The sequence below is a fragment of the Physcomitrium patens genome, chromosome 12 (assembly GCF_059467195.1).
Source record: "Physcomitrium patens ecotype Gransden chromosome 12, ASM5946719v1, whole genome shotgun sequence".
NCBI classification, from domain to species: Eukaryota; Viridiplantae; Streptophyta; class Bryopsida; order Funariales; family Funariaceae; genus Physcomitrium; species Physcomitrium patens.
Window position 1 is genome coordinate 4,744,902 of NC_143421.1, and position 19,200 is coordinate 4,764,101.

General features: G+C 29.3%; 1 protein-coding gene across 1 annotated transcript; it reads left to right on the forward strand.

Annotated features, from left to right (window-relative positions):
* Positions 1-155: 155 nt before the first annotated feature.
* Positions 156-1,233, forward strand: LOC112289415 (chemocyanin). Its single transcript, XM_024534606.3, has 2 exons — positions 156-474; positions 574-1,233. Exons 1-2 carry the CDS (start codon positions 264-266, stop codon positions 927-929), a joined length of 567 nt encoding a protein of 188 aa, XP_024390374.1. The 5' UTR covers positions 156-263; the 3' UTR covers positions 930-1,233.
* Positions 1,234-19,200: the final 17,967 nt, after the last annotated feature.

Genomic DNA, 19,200 nt, shown 5'->3' on the forward strand with positions numbered 1-19,200 from the left:
CTATTCCAAATCTGGAATCAGTGGCGTGCCAGTCCATTTGTAGCATGGCGCGTTTTCGGGGGCGAGAGTTGTTTATGCGGGATATGCCTCGACCCGGTGAGTATATCAGCGCGTGGCCGCTGGGGATAACGGCGCGGACTCATCAGATCAACACGCCTTCGGTGTGTTCGCCGTATCTCTCCTCCTGATCCTGATCGCCAGCAGCTCTCCTGAGGTAGCGACCGACTCCAGCACCCAAACACCTCCAGATCATAGATCAAAAGATGGCGGCCATGAGGCAGGGAAGCGGAGACGTGTTGTTCTGCGCTGCAGTTCTGCTGGTGGCCGTGTCGTCGTTTCTGGAGGGAGCGGTGGCCGTGCAGCACGTGGTCGGGGGAGAAGTATCGAAGTGGAGCTTCCTTCACGCTAACAACAAAGCGTCTTTCTACAACGACTGGGCACAGAACGTCACTCTCAAGACCGGCGACTCTCTGTGTGGGTGGCCAAACTCGAACCCGGCATTTTGGATTTGATTGACGATGTGGCGCGTGTGATTTGCAGGCTTACTAACGAGGTTGGTTTCACGCTTGACAGTGTTTCAATACAACAACGCCACCCACAGCGTGCTGCAGCTGGCGACGGAGGCAGAGTTCACGGCGTGTACGGTGCCTAAGACCCCGGTGGACAAGTGGGTGACGGGGAATGACGCTGTGTTCATCAGCAAGGCGGGGACCTACTACTTCATATGCGGCACTCCGGTCCATTGCAACCAAGGCATGAAGTTCACGATCGCGGCAACGGGGGATTTCGTGGCGGCGCCCCCACGTCCCGTGGGTGCTCCTGGTCCTGGTCAGACAGCGAACCACGCTGCACCGACTGCAGTGTTCTCCGGCGCTCCATCACTTCTACTGAGCTTGTTGCTGATCGCAACGACGTTCGTTACCTTGTGACGGGATTCACGTGTGGAGAGGAGTTGACGTCGGACGGGGTAATAGATTGTGGTTGTAACCGCTGGCATGAATGCCCGTTCGTTTGTTTCTCCCATCGCAACGCGATCGAAGAGCTTCTGCGCAAGTCCGAAGTCGCGGAGGGCCCCAGGACTGCGCAGCGTAGGCAGATCGATTGTGAGATGATTTCAGCATTTCCGAGTAGGTGATTCTCTCAGTGTTTCAGTGAAGTGCCCATTGAATGGCTTGGGCGCCAGCGATGTAACGCATTCATTCGTATTATAAATTCGTTCTGAGTTCATGGCTACGACGAAAGCGGACATTGTCTTTGTGGGTGTTTGGAGATTGCGTCACTTGTGAGCTGTCCGGAAAGGATACTCTGTGGTTGTAGGGGCAGAAGTCAGGCGAATGCCGTGCATTTTCGTTAGGACTGATTAGTGCATTAAACGGTTAGTATTGTGGATTCATCATGAATCTAAACCGAGGTAGATTGGTTCTACGACAGGATAAGTTTCGATCATCACAATTGATTTGCGTCTCGGCCGGACATGGTGTGCGGGATGTTGACGACTTGGGCAAACTCGTGCACGTTTCCTCCTTTTCAAAGCCTAGTACACGTGTGTCGATTGTGGTTTTTCAGTGTACTTACCAAACGTGGTGTGCGGTTACAGTTCATCTTTATGATACATGGGTATGGAAAAAAAATCTAATCTATCCAAACCGAGAGCTTTGGCGTGGGAACAACCAGGTAAGCCTAATGAGGGCAAAGATATCCCGGTGGCAGCGCCACTGCATTCTGTGTTTCGAAATTGGACCAATTCTAAGGGGTTGTGTTCTTGATTCATGCTTTCAAATTCTGTTGGACAAGGGAACCACGAGGAAAATCCGCCGCCAGGAATGTGCTCATCTGTGGGGGTTCAGGAGTGTACCTTTCGTGGTCGCCTTTGCCCAACCAATTTGGTTACCTCAGGTTGGTCAGACTTTAAGAGTGGACGTATAAACCATAGGGGCGGATTACAGTAATGATTTATATCTAGTTGTCACTGAGGAAAGAAACTGAAGTGATCGTTTGAATCGCTAACCGTAGTTTTATGTTTAGTTTTCAGAAGTTTATATTTCGTCATTAAACATTTTGATGTAGACAACCGTGTTTAACATTGCATTGTCAAGGGCTTTTATATACGCATATATATATATATATATATATATATATATCATAGCTCTGTCGTTAGTGTATCTACGTATTGCTTAGACGTTACATGTTTACATCGGCAGCGTGTAGTAGAATAGTTCTGCTTTTTTTGTGCAGCTGAAAACAAATGAGTTCATCAACTTGCTGTCTCCGTCATAATTCTATTTTCTCTTCTTTTGTAGGACTTGCAGAGAAAAGTTAGATACGCTTCTGCGGACTTCATCCGGATCCACTGTCTGAAACCAGCATAGCTTCTACAGAAGAGCTCGTGATGTCGGATATTTTTGGAGTCTTGGGAGTTGTGTGTTCTCCACGTCTTCAAATACTGAGCCTGGTATTGTGGAGCAAGACTTCAACGTGTAACAGTAATACATTACGTGAGGTAGGATCATAGGGTGCATTCTGCTGGAATGTAGATTTCTATGATTAGCCAATGGCATGCTGGAAAATTAAGTCCTGTCCAGGCTTAGAGAACTGTGAGTCCAGCCTGTCCTGTCCATAAAATGGAAACAGATGAACTAATTACGCAATTGAGGAACTGCGCCGTGGGTGAGCTCGTGTCTTTCACCTTAAATATAGAAGCAGAGCTTATTTCACAGACATGGAACACTGTTGTGAGTGGCTCCCTTCTGTTAGGGTGCATGACTCAATTCAAATGACTAAAAGATCATTTGTTATGTTCCAGCAGTTCGTTGTCAAGTCTAAATAGGGATCAGTGATATAAGGATATTTCTGAACTTTCAAATTTAATATAACTCGTGTTAGTAGTCATAGTTTAATTGAATGGTCCTTCCGCACATCCATATTTAGACTGGTGCATACTTTCCGTGCCCGTCCCAAGCGCGTCGAGTACTATTGTTACGGTCCGTCATCGATATCAGAGACGCCACGGACGATGCATCCTCTTCCCGGACAATCCTTTTACTCAGGATTCTCCGGAGGGAATGATTTAGAAGGTACCGTACGGTGTTCTGTTGAGTTCAATGTAGCCGCTTTCCCCTGTAAAATCATACAACTTCCAACCCGATCTGCACATGCATGAAGGTCTGCAACACAACGGCGTCGATATTAATAGAATCCCTTAATCCATTGCAGCGCCGCTGGAATGGATGAGACCACTTGCATCAGCACGTTATTCATGTAATGCTGTGTTTCAGCGGGAACAATGGCACACGTAGAATGCAAGTTGGGTACATCCAGAGAGACGCATGCATATTATGCATTGTCCGAATACTGCAACGAAAACAAAGGACACTGTTAAGCATAGCTACCGACTGGCTGTTACTTCACACCAATTAGCAGCCTAGCTCCTTGATTGATGGAAGCCGAGTTCACGTCCACAATGGACTCACCCTGACAGCACAAACTACCGACGATCCATGCCGCTGTGAAACCGTGCGTGGAAAGCATGAACTTGAGAGAGTGCTGGTCTTGCGACGTTGTCGGTGGCTCAGTTTGCGCGTGCACGCCACTTGCGATCGATGAAGTTGATGTCGACAACAAACTTGTTCAGGTCTGTCCATATTTTAGTATGGATGTTGACACATAAATTATATATTTTATTTGTTTAGAAATTATAGGAAGTGTACCCAAGGCATTCTTCATTTTTGTCATCCAGTCTAATTTAGTGATTGTTCATAGACTTTACTATTGTTGTTAGATTTAGACTTTTAAAATAGTACTATTGATAGGTAAATGTATTTTTAGGTTGAATATCTCATAATTATAGAAGTAGTCACAACTTTTCTTTTTCTAATAGATATATAAAATATTTATATAGTTTATAAAGAATTTATATGCATATTATAATACACATGTTTAGTTTATAAATATTATCATGTTTACATAATATTTTAGTTGTTTAACTCTTAAAAACTTTAGTGCAAGTTTTAAAAATTATTCACTATTGCTTCTTTTATGTGTTCTTATTATATAAACTTATTATAAACTAGGTAGAATTTTAGGGAGTATGAATTAGTTTCAAAGTTCTACCTAAATTAAATATTTTGATATAAAATTGTACTTCAAATATAATATATTATCAAATCAATGGAAATTAAATTTCTATTTATTATTTTTCTAGAATTAATAAAATTGCTTCATAAGATTTTGTTATAAAGTTACTTCATTTAATCTTATATAACTTTTGTAATAATAAGGTCTTTACATGCATAAGCCTAGTTTTTGAAACTAAAAATATTTATTGTTTTTTGGCATTGTCAACTATAAATATTTGAAATTACCTTTCAATATATATTAAAATTGATTTATAAATTTTTTGCCATTTTAAACCATATTATAAGAAAGATTTTGAAATTTCACAACATATATGGTGGTTAAACATGATTATTATTGTAAAAATAGGAATTTGGCCTCTATTACTATTTTTTATCATTTTTTTCAAATATGGTCGTACATACTTTTAAGAATGAATTTAAATCATGGGAGAGTTATAAATCATTTTCTATCAAAGATGCAAACCAAGAACAAATGCTTCTAGATAAAAGTGCACTTATGAATCCAACTTAAATAAATCCACCATGGTATTGAAAAGAATATAACCTTAGATAAGTCTTGACTTATTGTAAAAATCTTCAAAATTTTGATCTTGTTCCATTAAACTTCTTTGGCATACTTATCCTTGCTTCTTTTATATGTATAATAATAAGACTCTTTAGATTCAATTATGAGCTTGATCTACATACTTCTTTCAACTGCATAATTATTTGGCATATACTTTAAACTTCATTTTTAACTTCTTTCATAGGTATAAGAATAATACTTCCATATTTGATGTTAGTAATATGTAAATTTCCACCATCAAAGTGTTAACAAGCTTGTGAAGATTTGCAATAGTTGCACATTTATTCTTACTTCTATCAAGTATAGCATTTATTATTTTTTCTTTTATAACAAATAACTTTGACAAATCTACAAGTCAAATTAAAGAAAATTAATTAGCAACCTCTAATATCAAATAAAAATTTCTACAATAAAAGTTAGTCTATTTTTTGTAAGAAAAAAATTAATGTTATATATATATATATATATATATATATATATTTTAAAAATAAATAGTCTATAACTTTTAAAATATAAGTAAAAAATTGTCATAATCCACACACTTGTAAAATAAAATAAGAAAAATGAGTTATCACTTTTGTCAAACTATAAAGAACATGAATCATAAACAATAAAAATTTGAATATATTCTTATATCATAAAAAAGAAGTAGATATTTATTCAAAAATAATATTATATTATAACTAAAATAACTATTGTCAAAGACAAGAAGATTAAAAACTCTTAAAACTACACCAAGAATAAGAAAGATATTAACAAGGATGAAGAAGGCTTTACTGTTGCCTCTGTATATACTATCTAACTAAGAGCTACATGGCGGTATTCTATAGGACTTCCAATACATGTTTAACTTATAAAACATGTATCTTATTTGTAAGATAAGTTTGTTAAATGTGTACAATATGATTAACTCGTATTATAAGCTACTAATATGTGCAACATATGATTAACTTATTGGCCAAGTTTCTAATCTATAAATCAACTATAAATATACAAAAAATCATATCTTTATCTATGAAGCTTTTTATAAGATTTTATTAAATCTACTTATAATCATGTCTTATCTAAAACTTTTTATTTCGATAATTTATATATATCTGTAATACTTAAGTCTAAAACTTCTTAAACCTCAAATTTTTTATTATTATGTGCTTTTATCAAAAGATGTGGCATTTTTCTTTTTTTTAATATATCTATATCTTATATGGTTCAAAAGGAGACATATAAAATATAAGATGAATCTTTATATATTCTTATATGTATAATTAATAAGCAACTAAATTGATTTATTTACAAATAAAAAATAATCTTAGTCTATGGTCATCCAACTTATTAGAAGGACAAATAGTCTTGATATTACAATAAAATAATCAACTATTTAGGAGTTAAAAGTATCAAGTTGTAGATGATAACTAGAATTAATAAAGAAATGTGTTTGTTGAGTAGAAGAATATACTATGCTATAAGCATACTATATTAATGGCAAAAAAGTTGTTCAATCATCTTAATAATTGTTGATGATATATTTCAAATGTTATAAAATTTGATTTATACATTTTATTTATATATTAGCTTAAGAATAAAAAGCCAAAGATAATTTTATATCTACCTTTAATATGTTGGAAAGAATTCTCTAAAAACTTGATACAAATTAAATTCATCTATTAGATATTATATCCTTTGGTAATCTATAATAATAATAGATATTATCAAGAAAAAAATTAATTATTTCTTTTCATATAATAATTATTCTACATAGTAAAAAATATTTTATTTTAGTGAAGAAATTTATTATCATAAATATAGAATTATAAGAACTTAAAATTAATTAATTTTTATTAAAGTTCATAAAAAATCATAATTATTTTAAAATAGATAATAGCTAAAAACATCTATTAGAATTTATCAAAATAGAGAAGATTGTTCTTAAATTCAAACTTTGAAGTATTGTAAGATTTAAATATATTATTTTTAATATCATAAACAAAAAGATTAGAAGACATATTTCATTGAACTTACTTAAAAAAAAATGAACCAAAAGTCAATGTTGTTTTTTTAGTTTGAAAATGAAATTGCTTTAGCTTCAAAAGAATTGATTGTTGTTCATCAAAAATTACATATTTTTCTTTTGGTGCAAGATAGGAATATCTAAAAAATTTGTTTGACAAACATTGTTATTTTCCTAGTCAAATTTGTAATTTTGAATTTAAACCTTGACAAAAACATGATATGACAAGTTTGGCGATAATTTTTAACATGCATCAATATTAAATATTAGATGTTCTTGTGATTTATATAAATAGTCATTAGATTAAAAGAACCTTTTAGATATTGGTACTATTTATAAAATGAATCATTAATTGTAATAAGTTTTTTGTTGTAGATCTTGTAATTATTTCACATGCTAAAATTCTCTTAAATAAAAAACTATTTGATAAAATTTGTCATTTTTTCTAATTTAAATAATAGTATATCTAAGTTTTTGTAAGATATGACAAACATAAAGTTCATATTCTTTTGTGTTCTTAGAGTAGATTAAAATATTGTCTAAATACCAAAATTATTTGAAAAATCTAAAAAACATATCATTGATAAGATATTCAAAAGTTGCCAATATGTGTGAATACAAAAGGCATGACATTATATTCAAAACATTAATATTTTATTCAAAATACAATCTTTCATTTATCTTCTTTTGGATGCATTTCAAATTGTATATTTATTGTAGATTTATTTTTATATAGATCTATGCTTAATTCAAGTAATTAAAAAGTTTTAATATCAAAAATAGAGGATATCTACTTTTGATGGTGATCTTATTTAGTCTTTGATAATCTATACACATCCGTAGTGATTTGTCTTTTTTCTTTATAAACAAGATAGAAGCTCTTATTGGAGATTTCAAATGGTATATAATATTGTTTGCGAAGTTCTTATTAATATACTCCTTGAATGCAACCAACTCATTTTGTAATAATCTATAAATTGGTCTAAATGATAGTTGAGTTTCTTCTTAAAAATCAATTGAGCAATCACTAGGACAATGCTTTGGAAGAATATCTACATTTTTTTTTTATAAAAATTTTCTTAATAATATTTTTACTAACCTAGAATGCCACTTGAAGTCTTTCTACCAACAGAAATGGATGTCACATAAATAATAATAAATTATCTTTTTTTGCAACATACATAAAAACTATTGCATCTACCAATAAGGATTTGGTTGTACTAAATCTATGACTTCTTACTTCAATAAGAGATGTCTGAATAATGCAATTGAAAAAAATAAAAGTAAAATAATTAACCTATTTAGGTTATAATTTAAAAAATAAAAATAATCAATGTAGTTGACGGTTAAAACCTTCAACATACCATTGTAATATGCACAAATTATATTAACCTCAAAGAAATTGTAAATGGATGTACTTTTATAGTGATCAAGTTTATTATTATTTTTTTAACCTTAAAAATATTATCTGGTTTTTATTAGATTCTAAATTCATTTTTTTTATGAATTTCTAAACTCTTTATCTAATTAGAAGAAAGTGTTCAAATTATAAAAATTGATATTTGTGGCATTTTTGTATTTAAATGTAAACACACAAATTAAACATGTGTATTTATATATGTATATATATATATATATATGAATTTATACATTTTAAAGTATTATTCCTATAAATGTCATAAATTTTTCTGATTTTTTTACACTAAAGTAATTACAATTATTTACTTTATCAACAATAATTAATTGTTCAAATATTCGAAACCTCAACAGACAGCAGGACAACATGATTTTATTTTAGAAAAACACAGTAAGTCGGTAGTGTCAAAAGGAAGTCAGACGAAATATTTGACAAAAGCCACACAGCAGATGTTAACCTTCAATACAGAGCAATATCTATAAACATTGCCTAATCACCACCCTACCACTTTATCTGTCCGAATCTGTGACAAGCCTTGAGCCCACTTTGGAAGCTGCGGCCATGGGTCGTAACACGGGAATAGGAGAAGAAGGGTCTGCTCGCGGTGAGAACCCGATTCCGCTTCACACGACCGTTGCGCCTCCTTCACCAATTGCCTCACTTCGTCCCTCTCTGCCTCTGCCTCTGCGTTCTTCACCACCTTGCTTTGCTAATCGTGGTGTAGACTTGACCAAGTGAGGGGTCTTTCTGGCGCTGATGATAGAGCTCCTGCAGCCTTCTTAGTAAAATTCTCTCGTCTGAACACTCTTCATCAATTTCGGCTATGGTGGTACCTTAGTGCAGCATGTGACACAGGCGGCGTCTGAAGGGTTGAATGATAAATTCTCTGACTTATGCGACGCGGACGATTTGTCCACTGCCTGCGTCACGAGGATAAGGAGTTCTAATCCCTCTGCGAAGTTCAATGAAATATGATGGTTGTTTGCTATCTTTTAGAGATGTTATTTATAAAATTATTTTTTAGATATAGCAGTTGATAGTCATAATAGATTTATAATATTTAATATTGTTAAATTTCTTTTAAATCTAGTTATTTTATGTTTATTATATCTAAAAAAGTATAATATTTAAATAAATTAAATTTTTTGTAATTTCAATTTTTTCCATAGTCTAATCAAAAACTTTGTAGGAAGTCGTTAGTCTAATATAACCAAACTTTTATTAGTAGTTGCAAGAACTTTTATGTATGGTACAAAAAAAAGGTCACCTTGTTCTATTTATGCTATACTCATTTTTTATTGTAAAAAGACTTTAAGTAGCATTTTAAGCCAATATTAAGATTATCAAAATATCATTGAAAAGAAAAATATAGATATTATTTTAAAATATTATCTTTATATTTATTTAATTGATCTTGAAGAAAAATCTCAATTGCTATTTGAACTAATCTATAACTTATCACTAAATGATTTGACTGCTTTCTAGGAATATAATTGATTGCACTTGGCTAAAAATTTCATGTATTACTTTAAATCTCCAACATGAGTTTGTATCTTGTTTGTAAAAAAAAAGATATATTACTATAAATATGCATGGATTATCAAAAACTCAATAAGATCATCATTAATCATAGATATCCTTTTTTTTTGATTTTAAGACTATTTGATCAAATAAATCAAGTAAAGATTTATATCAAAATTTATCTATGCAGATTATACAATCTAATATATATAAAAAAAAGGAAATAAATAGAAAACTATATTTTAAATCAAATATAGATATTTTGAATATAATATCATATGTTTTAGATTCACAAATATACCAATTGATTTTTAATATCTAATTAATGATATTTTTTGATATTTTTTATGTAATTTTATTTTATATTTTTATCTAAGTTACATTTTAATTTACTCTAAGGATACAAAAATGCATGAATTTTATGTTTTTTGTGTATTACAAAAATTTAGAGATGCATGTTTATACGCTAGGATTGAAAAGTGTATATTTCATACAATTCAAGTTGATTTTTTAGGATACATCATTTTAAATAATAGTCTTATGATGGATCCTAAGAAAATTCAAATTATCATAGATTGAAAGATTCTAGAAACAATGAGAGATGTATAATATTATTTAAGAGTTTTTAATTACTATCAAATCTTTATTTAAAATATTTTTCAAGTTGTAATTCTAATTACATGTTTGACTTATAACGATAAACTTAAGAAGAATAAACAAGTTGAAGCCGCTTTTGAGGCTTTAAAAAGAGCTTTTATTTTTACACCAATTTTTTTTATCAAGTCAACTTCTTTAAGGCATTTTTTATAGAAATAAATACAATGGACTTTGTTTTAAGTATAGTGTTGTCACAAATGGGAGCAAATGACAAGCTTCACTAAATAGCTTTTTATTTGAGAAATTTTTGAGTAATAAAGATCAACAATGACATTTGCAACAAAAAAAACTTCTTGCAATTTTGGATCCATTTTAAGAATAGCGCTATTATATAAAATGTGCTTTTATTCCAATTTTTATGTATATTGATCATAAGAACTTTGAGTATTTCATATAAAGATATATTTTAAATTATTATTAAGTCTGTTAGATTGTATCTTTATTAAGATTTAAATTCAAAGTCATTCATCAACTAAAAAAATAATAAGATTTATTTGACACCTTTTTAAAATATTCTTATCTTGCACTAATTAAATAAAATGCAGCTTTTTATTAATAAAAGACAATCATCTTGAAGCTTGAATAATTTTATCTTGAGTAATAAAATCAACTTTGATTGTTGATTCAATCTTTTTGTAAGAAAGTTCAATTGAATATGTCTTTTAGTCATCTTATTCATGATATTAAGAACAATTCTTGTAAGTCTCATAAAACTTCTAAGTTTGAGTTCAAAAATAATCTATTATATTTTAAAAAATGCTTATATTTTTCAAAAAGTGAAGCATGGTTATATATTCTTGAAGCTTTTAATGACTTTTTAGCTCAAAGATATTATGGACATGATAAGACTTTGGCTTTTTATCTTTAAATTAATAGATAAATAGAATAGATGAATTAAGTTTTGAAGTAATATTTGAGGTATACCATTAATTATCATCAAGATGATTAGATAATCTTATTGCTATTAACAAAGTTTACTCATAATAATATGATATTTTTAAATTTAACAAAAACTTTCTATGTTAATTATCATTATCATATACAACTTCATACTTTTTACTTTTTAAAATTTAATAATCTTATGGCAAAAGATTTGGCAAATTATTTATTATAACTATATGCAACAAAGAAGGTACAATTAAAAGAAAGTCAAAAATAATAAAAGATGAATATAGATGTCTATCACAAAAATTAACATCAATACTATATAAACAAGTAGATATGATTACTTTAATATAATATCAAGATTATTTATTTTTATAATAAGTTGGATTACTATAGACTTAAATCATTTTTTTTATTTTTGAACAAATCAATTTCATTACTTATCAATTACATCTATTAATGTAAAATTCATCTATTATTTTATGTGTCTTTTTTTAAGCCATACAAGACAATGGATATACTGGAAAGAAGACAAATGCCACTTCTTCCTATTAAAGTCAACAATAATTAAAAGATTGATATTGAAGAAGTCTTAAATTCAAGGTGGTGCCAAAATAAATTAGAATATCTTGCACATTGGCACATATATGATGTTGATAAATGTATGTAGGAACTAGTATAGAATCTTATAAATATAGCAAAGAAAGTTAATACTTTCATCAATAACATCTATTAAAACCAAAATAACGAATTAAGTTGTGATTATTATTCCTCATGGAACTTGTGCTTAAAAAGAGAGACAATATCATAGATATATATAAATTATCTAGATAAAAAGTATTAGATAGAAAATAATTGTAGATAGATTTGATAATATCTTATAAAGAAGCTTCTTATGAGCTTCATAGATATAGATATGACCTTATTTGTATTTGTACTTAATTGAAAGAATAGAAATTTGGCAAACAAGTTAACCATGCATCATACATGTTAGTAACTTGTGGTATAAGTAAATCCTATAATGTACATATATAAAACTTGTTTTATTAGTTGGACATGTATTGAAGATCCTATAAAAATATTGCTTCATAACTCTTAGTTAAATAGTATATATAGAAGTAAGAATAAACCCTTATTTACTCTTATCAATGCCTTTCTTATTTTTGGTCTAGTTTTAAAAATTCTTCGTCTTCTTGTCTTTAGCAATAACTATTTTAGTTCTAATATTATATTACTTTCAAGTAAATATCTACTTTTTTTGGATAATACAAGAATATATTGAAGATTTTATTATTTGTAGTTTATGTCCTTGATATCAAAGCGGCATTGAAGTAGGTTAAAATATTTTATATATTGGCGTAAATATGATATTAGTGAATGCATGTGAAAGCCATCAAAGAATCTTACAAATATAGCAAAAAAGATTAAAGCTTTTAATTGATAACATCCTAAGAACTTAAATAAATCTCCTCTACTTGGAAACTTATTCAAATCAACAACAATTAATTATTTTAAGTTTCAATCATGTGTAAATAATCCTCTAAGCCTTTATAAAAGACTCTTTTAATCTCTCTTAAGTGACCTTATTAGTACTTAAAATACTTCACAACCTTTCAACATATCAAACCAATCATTTCTAACAATCCTACACAATTATAAGAATTATTTTTATAATATTTTTTTTCTTTTTAAATTTTATTATTTTTGATCTAGTAATTAAAAATCATCCAAGAATATTTTTTTGTATGCAAATGAATTTTCATCTATAAATGAGTTTTTATCCTCAAATGAATTTTCATCCAGAAGTGAAAATTCATCCATGATCTAAGTTCATCCAATTCAAAAGTTCATCCAATTAACCTAACATCATCCCATTCTAACCTAATTTGTCAACCAAGTCCAAGTCAGTTCTTTATGATTTTTTACTTAAATTTAATTTATCATGAAATTATTTTTATTTTATTTTCTTTTTAAATAAAAGACAATGAAGTAGTCAAGAATAGCAGTTGTATAGCAGGAAGAATTCATAGGCTCCTGGCTATGCACAACCCTCAGTGTAGATGTCCTACTGCACAGAGCACTAGAGCGGCAACAGAAAAAATTCAACGAGCAGGCCAACTGGAGTGATGGCTCAGTGTGGAACACTGACCCTTACTGCTAAATCCAGAGGGCACGGCACCTCGCCTTCCCGATGTTCACTTCAACTCGGCGCTCTACTGCAGGTGCTTAAAACTACCCTACTCAATGGTATGAACAAGCACCACAACCACCACTGATTCAACGCTATGCTAAGGAATGATAAAATGAAATCGAAAAATTCTCCACCACCACTGCAACGGCACAGTTTTCTCATAGAACTGGACCTAGGAATTGGCAGTTTGTAGATATCAACAAAAAACAACAAGTTGATGTTGATGATGACTAGCCCCTGATCGGCAGCTTCGACGTATTCTAGAACCAAGCTTCACAGATCACAGTCTCGCTTCACAGATCAAGGACATGAGAAAAACAACATAGAGCTATCTGATCACGCCGACACTCCCAAAAGTTCAACTAAATTGTTCACCAGTCGCCGCACACCATTGGTTTGGATCTCCAGAAGACAACCAAATTTGAAGGAGCCAATGCCGTTACCGCAACACTTCGTTGGCAAATCACACGAGCCTTCCAGCAACGGGCCGCCACCGCTCCGACACAGAATCTAGCAACAAAACCTTGGAGGAACTTGAGGCTGCACAGCAGCACCTTGTAAAGGACTGATCACTCTTGCAAACCTCCGCAACTCCTGCTCCCAACCGCAATCTAAAATAAAACAATCGCCACAACTCCTGCTCTCAACTGCAATCTAAAATAGAAAAGTCGCCACAACCACAGCTCTCAACTATCAGTACTACTAGCACTGCCATGGAACAAAACCAAAAGAACTTCCTGCTCCGGCAGTAGGAACAAAAACCAGTAAAACAACCAAGTCCGCATAGCAGCTCGCACTGCAAATTGTGGAGCTATTATAGTAAATTTCATACTTCTTTTTATTTAGCAATATTATATCACTATAATAATAGTAATATAAGATGTGCTATTATAGTAAATTTCATACCTAAATTTCATAAATTTCATACCTCTCAATAACTAAATAAAAAGAAGTATGAAATTTACTACAATAGCACATCTTATTGCATTAAATAGTAAAAAGTCTATTTTTTTGAATAATTAATTTTTTTTTAGAAGACTTGGTTTAATTTGGTCTCAGTTTTTTTTAGTTTGGTCTAGAGAGATTACCACCACTACTATAAATTGTAATCTCCTCTAAAGCACCTTGGAGCATATTTTAGAGAAGATATTTAATACTAAATTGGCTTTTGATCCAAATAATCAACCAACTAAATTTTTATTAATTGTGTCAACTGCAACTTATTGCCCCAAACTAGCACAATGTCTAGCAGGTTTGCATAGGAATTGTATGGAATGTCATGAAGCGCCCAGTGAGTTTTCATGTCATCTTGCTATGATTTTAGGGTTTGGTTTAAAGCTGTATTGAATCTTTTTGGGGTTAATATAGATTGGATTAAGTGTAGTTGGAATCAATGGCATGCAGGCAAAGGTAGTAGGCATCAAAGTGTCACAGAGACTTGCTGGCTCTTGGATTTAGTTTGTGGGGGAGATCCAATTCAGTATTTGTAGTATTCTAAGTAAAAGTGAGCATTTGCTCCCTAAATATATTAGGCAACACACACATCCTTTGTGTTTTCTAGATACCCATGGCATCACTATCACAGTATGAAATTGAATAGGATGTCAATGACACCAGTTTATTTGTGGGAGTTATGCTATCTGCTACATTTTAATCACATATGCCCTTATGCCATGTTCATATCCAAGTTTTCATATTGCTATAAGGCTTTGTGAGGGGGTTTAATTAGTTCAATCCTGCCTGAATGCAGCGACAGGTCTCAATGAAGGTCCATCATAACTTTGTTATTTGAGAACAATCTGTAAATGAAGCCTGTTATTCTCATGAATCCATAGTTTGATCACAGTATGATGGCTGTGAAGCTCATGTTTTCGTCATAACCCCAGGTTGGAAACAGGATTATCCTCAAGGGAGAATAATAAGGTCATCTTAAGCTTGTGTGGTAGTTGTGTGCAATTGCAAAGACAATCTGGAAGTAATGAAAATTTTGGAAACTGATTAGTGGGGGAGGTTTTTTTTGGGTCTTAATACTAAAGAATTAGTTCTGAAATCAGACTGAGAGAGATGAGGTTCTTTGTAATCATGGAAACATGTATGTTTTCAAACATTAAAAACTCTGAAGCTATCCTAAGATGAAGACACAATCCCATGGGTTTGGGAGGTCTATGAGTCATTGTACAGAATAAAGTGTAATGTCTACTTCACTGATGTGAGCAGAGCAGGTATTTTTCTGAAACTGCATGAAGAGACTCCTAAACTCTTTCTTCTGCAGCAGCAAAATTTCAGTGAGAGAGTGGTGCAACATTTGCATTTGTTGATGATTGCTTTGTAAGTGTGATTTCTTTTTATTTATTTTGTTAAAAAAATATATTTGTTATGTTATATTTAGTAAAAAAATTCTTATCAAAGAAAGTCAATTTCTAAAACAAATATTTTATGTCCTTTTTTTCAAATAAAAAATCAAAAATTAATATATATAAAATCTAATATAACTACATATATATATATATATATATATATATATATATATATACATGTTTTTTTATAATTTTATTAATAATCAACAGTTGAATTTTTAAAATAATAGAAATATTTAGACAAAGAAATAGAAAAAAAAAACTATATATTTCAAGAATGTCATATGATTAATATAAATATGATTAATATATTTTTTAAATAATATATAACATGAAAGATAGGATGAGATTAAATGTATTTAATTTTTATTTTTGATATCATAAAATTATAAATATTTTGTAATATATATATATATATATATATAAAGAGAGATAAATAATTCTAATATATATATATATATATATATATATCATTAACAAATTATATCAAATCAATCTTATGGACACAAAATTAGAAATATAAAATCTTTCTAAATATACATGAATATGACTTTTATTTAAAATTATAAGGTTAATTTTTATTTATTTTTAATGTGAATATTTAGACTTTAGAATTTTTGACTTATTTAAAAATAAAAATATAATGAAATTACAGAAAATGGTTTTCTGTAATTACAAAGAACATGTTGTATTATAATTTTATTATGGTAGAATAAAATAAAGCACAATAATTCAATATCAATATAAATAAATAAATAAAAATATTAATCAATGTTATCAAACCAAATTTTAATTTATTTTTATTGTTAAGAAAATTATTTAAATAAATTTTTTCAATGGTAATTGGTATAAATATTTTTGGTTGAAATTTCAAGAAATATAATCAAGGCACAAGTTTAAATACTTGAAGTTTACTAATTGGATTTTTTTGTGTCAATTTATGCATTAATTACAAGATTAGTTTTTATATATGAAATTAATTGCATTAATTTAAGACATTATTTATATTTCTTAAGTTAATACTACTTTTCACAATTTTATGATATAAGATATAGTAAAAATTATTTATTTAAATCATTTAGTAATATTTAACTAATTAAAACTATTAGTGAATTTTAATTTTTAAATTATTGGCACAAAAAATATATGACGATATAACTATTAAAAGACAAGCAGGATAAATCTATTAAACAATATTACTTAGTGTATTTAGTTTTATAATAAGTATTATTAAACTACATAACATTGGTACCTGTAACATAAGGGAAAAGAAATCTCATCTTATTTATTACTGAAGAGATTGATTAAAGTCAATTTTATCAAATATAACATATGAAATTCTCTCAGATTCTTTAAGTTGCAATACTGAATAATAATTACTATAAGTTTATATATATATACATATATACAAACATACACATTTTATTAAAAAAATAAAATAAATTAAAATATATAGCTACTTAGTATACATTGTAAAAGTATAGCATCTTGTTTTATAGATTTTATTGGCCTAACTGGAATAGATGCTAGTTGGCTTTATTTATTATTTGTAAAATTTTAATTTATAATTTTTACTAATAAATTTTTTAAAAATCTAGCTAGGTAGAAATATTATTTATTGCATAATTAAAAATATAACAAAAAAAAACATATTTTAATTTTAAAAAAAGTTAATTATAATTTCTAAATACTACGATGAATCATGCTTTTTTATTGTAAATAATATAAAGATGAGATAAAATTATTATTTTTCTAAATATTTCGCAAGAAAATATTCAAACAAACCTATTTGAATACCAAGTATTTTTTATATTTTATATTTAATTTTAAATTATTTTAAATTACTATTTCATTTTTCAAACTATAAGAAATTGTCGTATATTACTTATAGATTTTTTATTGTAGGGTGTTCTTTACCAAATCCACTAATTGGTTAAAAATTTAGATATCAGTTTTCTGTGAAAATCATCTAAACTATAAATCAGGGTTATAATAATCCAATGATAAATCCAAAAAAAAATTCAAAATATATACATGGAATTTTGGTTCTTACCACCAATTCAAAAAATTCACAATAATACCATATAATAGAAATAATAAAGGTCTAAGTAGGATGTGATCTAGATAAGGCCTATTTTAAAGACAAATTTATACTTTGTCATATCCTTGAATTTCTTCTCTGCACTCAAAATCTATAAAATATTTCATAACATCCTTCTAAGACAATCTTTCAATAATGGCTTGTTACTAGGATTTTCAAATTCATTAAATTGTTCATCATATTTTTTACAAAGTTTTAGTAATTTTTTTTTAATCCATCTTTCATAAAGAATATCCAAAATAGTCAGTAGAAAATTGTGTAATTTTATCTTCGATTTAATTTTAATTTTAATTTTAATTTTTTTTTTTTTTTTCATTGTCTCAATCTGATCGATTTTATACACACACACACACACACACACACACATATATATATATATATATATATATATATTCTTGTGATTATTTAGAATACTTGGCTACTTTTGTGTCTTTTATTCTCAATTGTTTTCAAAAATCTTTAACTTTTGAATTGCATCTTCAAATGATGTAATTTTTGGCATTTTGAAATCAAAAAGTGAAAACTACTTCATACACCTTCAAATACTTAAATTCTTGAGATCTTTATCATCAATGTAAGATATATCTGTTTTGGCTAAAATTAAAGGCAATTCTAAAAATAAAAACCTCTTATCTTGAATAAATAACTTATACATTAAATATAGATAAAGATATAAAAATAATTTTTAATGATATAAAAATAAAAAATATTATACTTGTAACCAAAAATATTATTTTAAAGTACATTGCTAGTTTTAATATATTAAATAAAAAAATTATGTAATACATTAAGTAGATAAAATTAAATCCAAATTACTTTTAAATCAATTTTTTCTAACTTTATTATTTGAAGTTAAAAATAAAATGAAATAAAATAAATTGTAGTGGATATTTGTCCTAATCTTTCAAAAATATCTATCTACTGGCAAAAAGTAAATCTAACAATCAAAACTTGCATACCATAAAACAAAAATGCATATTTGAAGTAAATGCTTTTTACCTTTTTAATTTTTTTTATTGTACATTTATTCATAATTTTATAAAGAAGAATGAAACTATATCACAATGAAGTTCTTACTTTTAAAACTACAAAACCACTGTAACATTAGAAAAACTAAAACAAAACCTAAAACTATATTAAAGATGCAAGTATGTTGGTGTGAATGGTTTCATGAAGCTCTATTCAAAATCCAATGTTCCTCTAAACCAATCTGATGAATCAGAATCAAAGAATTTTAATCTATTTACACATGTGCCCAATCAATAATGATAGGGATTGTGTCCCATAAGCACCATGACACAAGCAAGGTATCTATCATCCATCTAAACTAGAAGTTTGTTGCACATCATTTATTAATACGTT

Excerpts from the sequence above, each read along its gene's own strand:
- LOC112289415 (XM_024534606.3), top strand. The coding sequence starts at position 264 with ATGGCGGCCATGAGGCAGGGAAGCGGAGACGTGTTGTTCTGCGCTGCA. Across the intron at positions 475-573 it reads CAAGACCGGCGACTCTCTGT|TGTTTCAATACAACAACGCC; the intron begins GTGGGTGGCCAA and ends CACGCTTGACAG.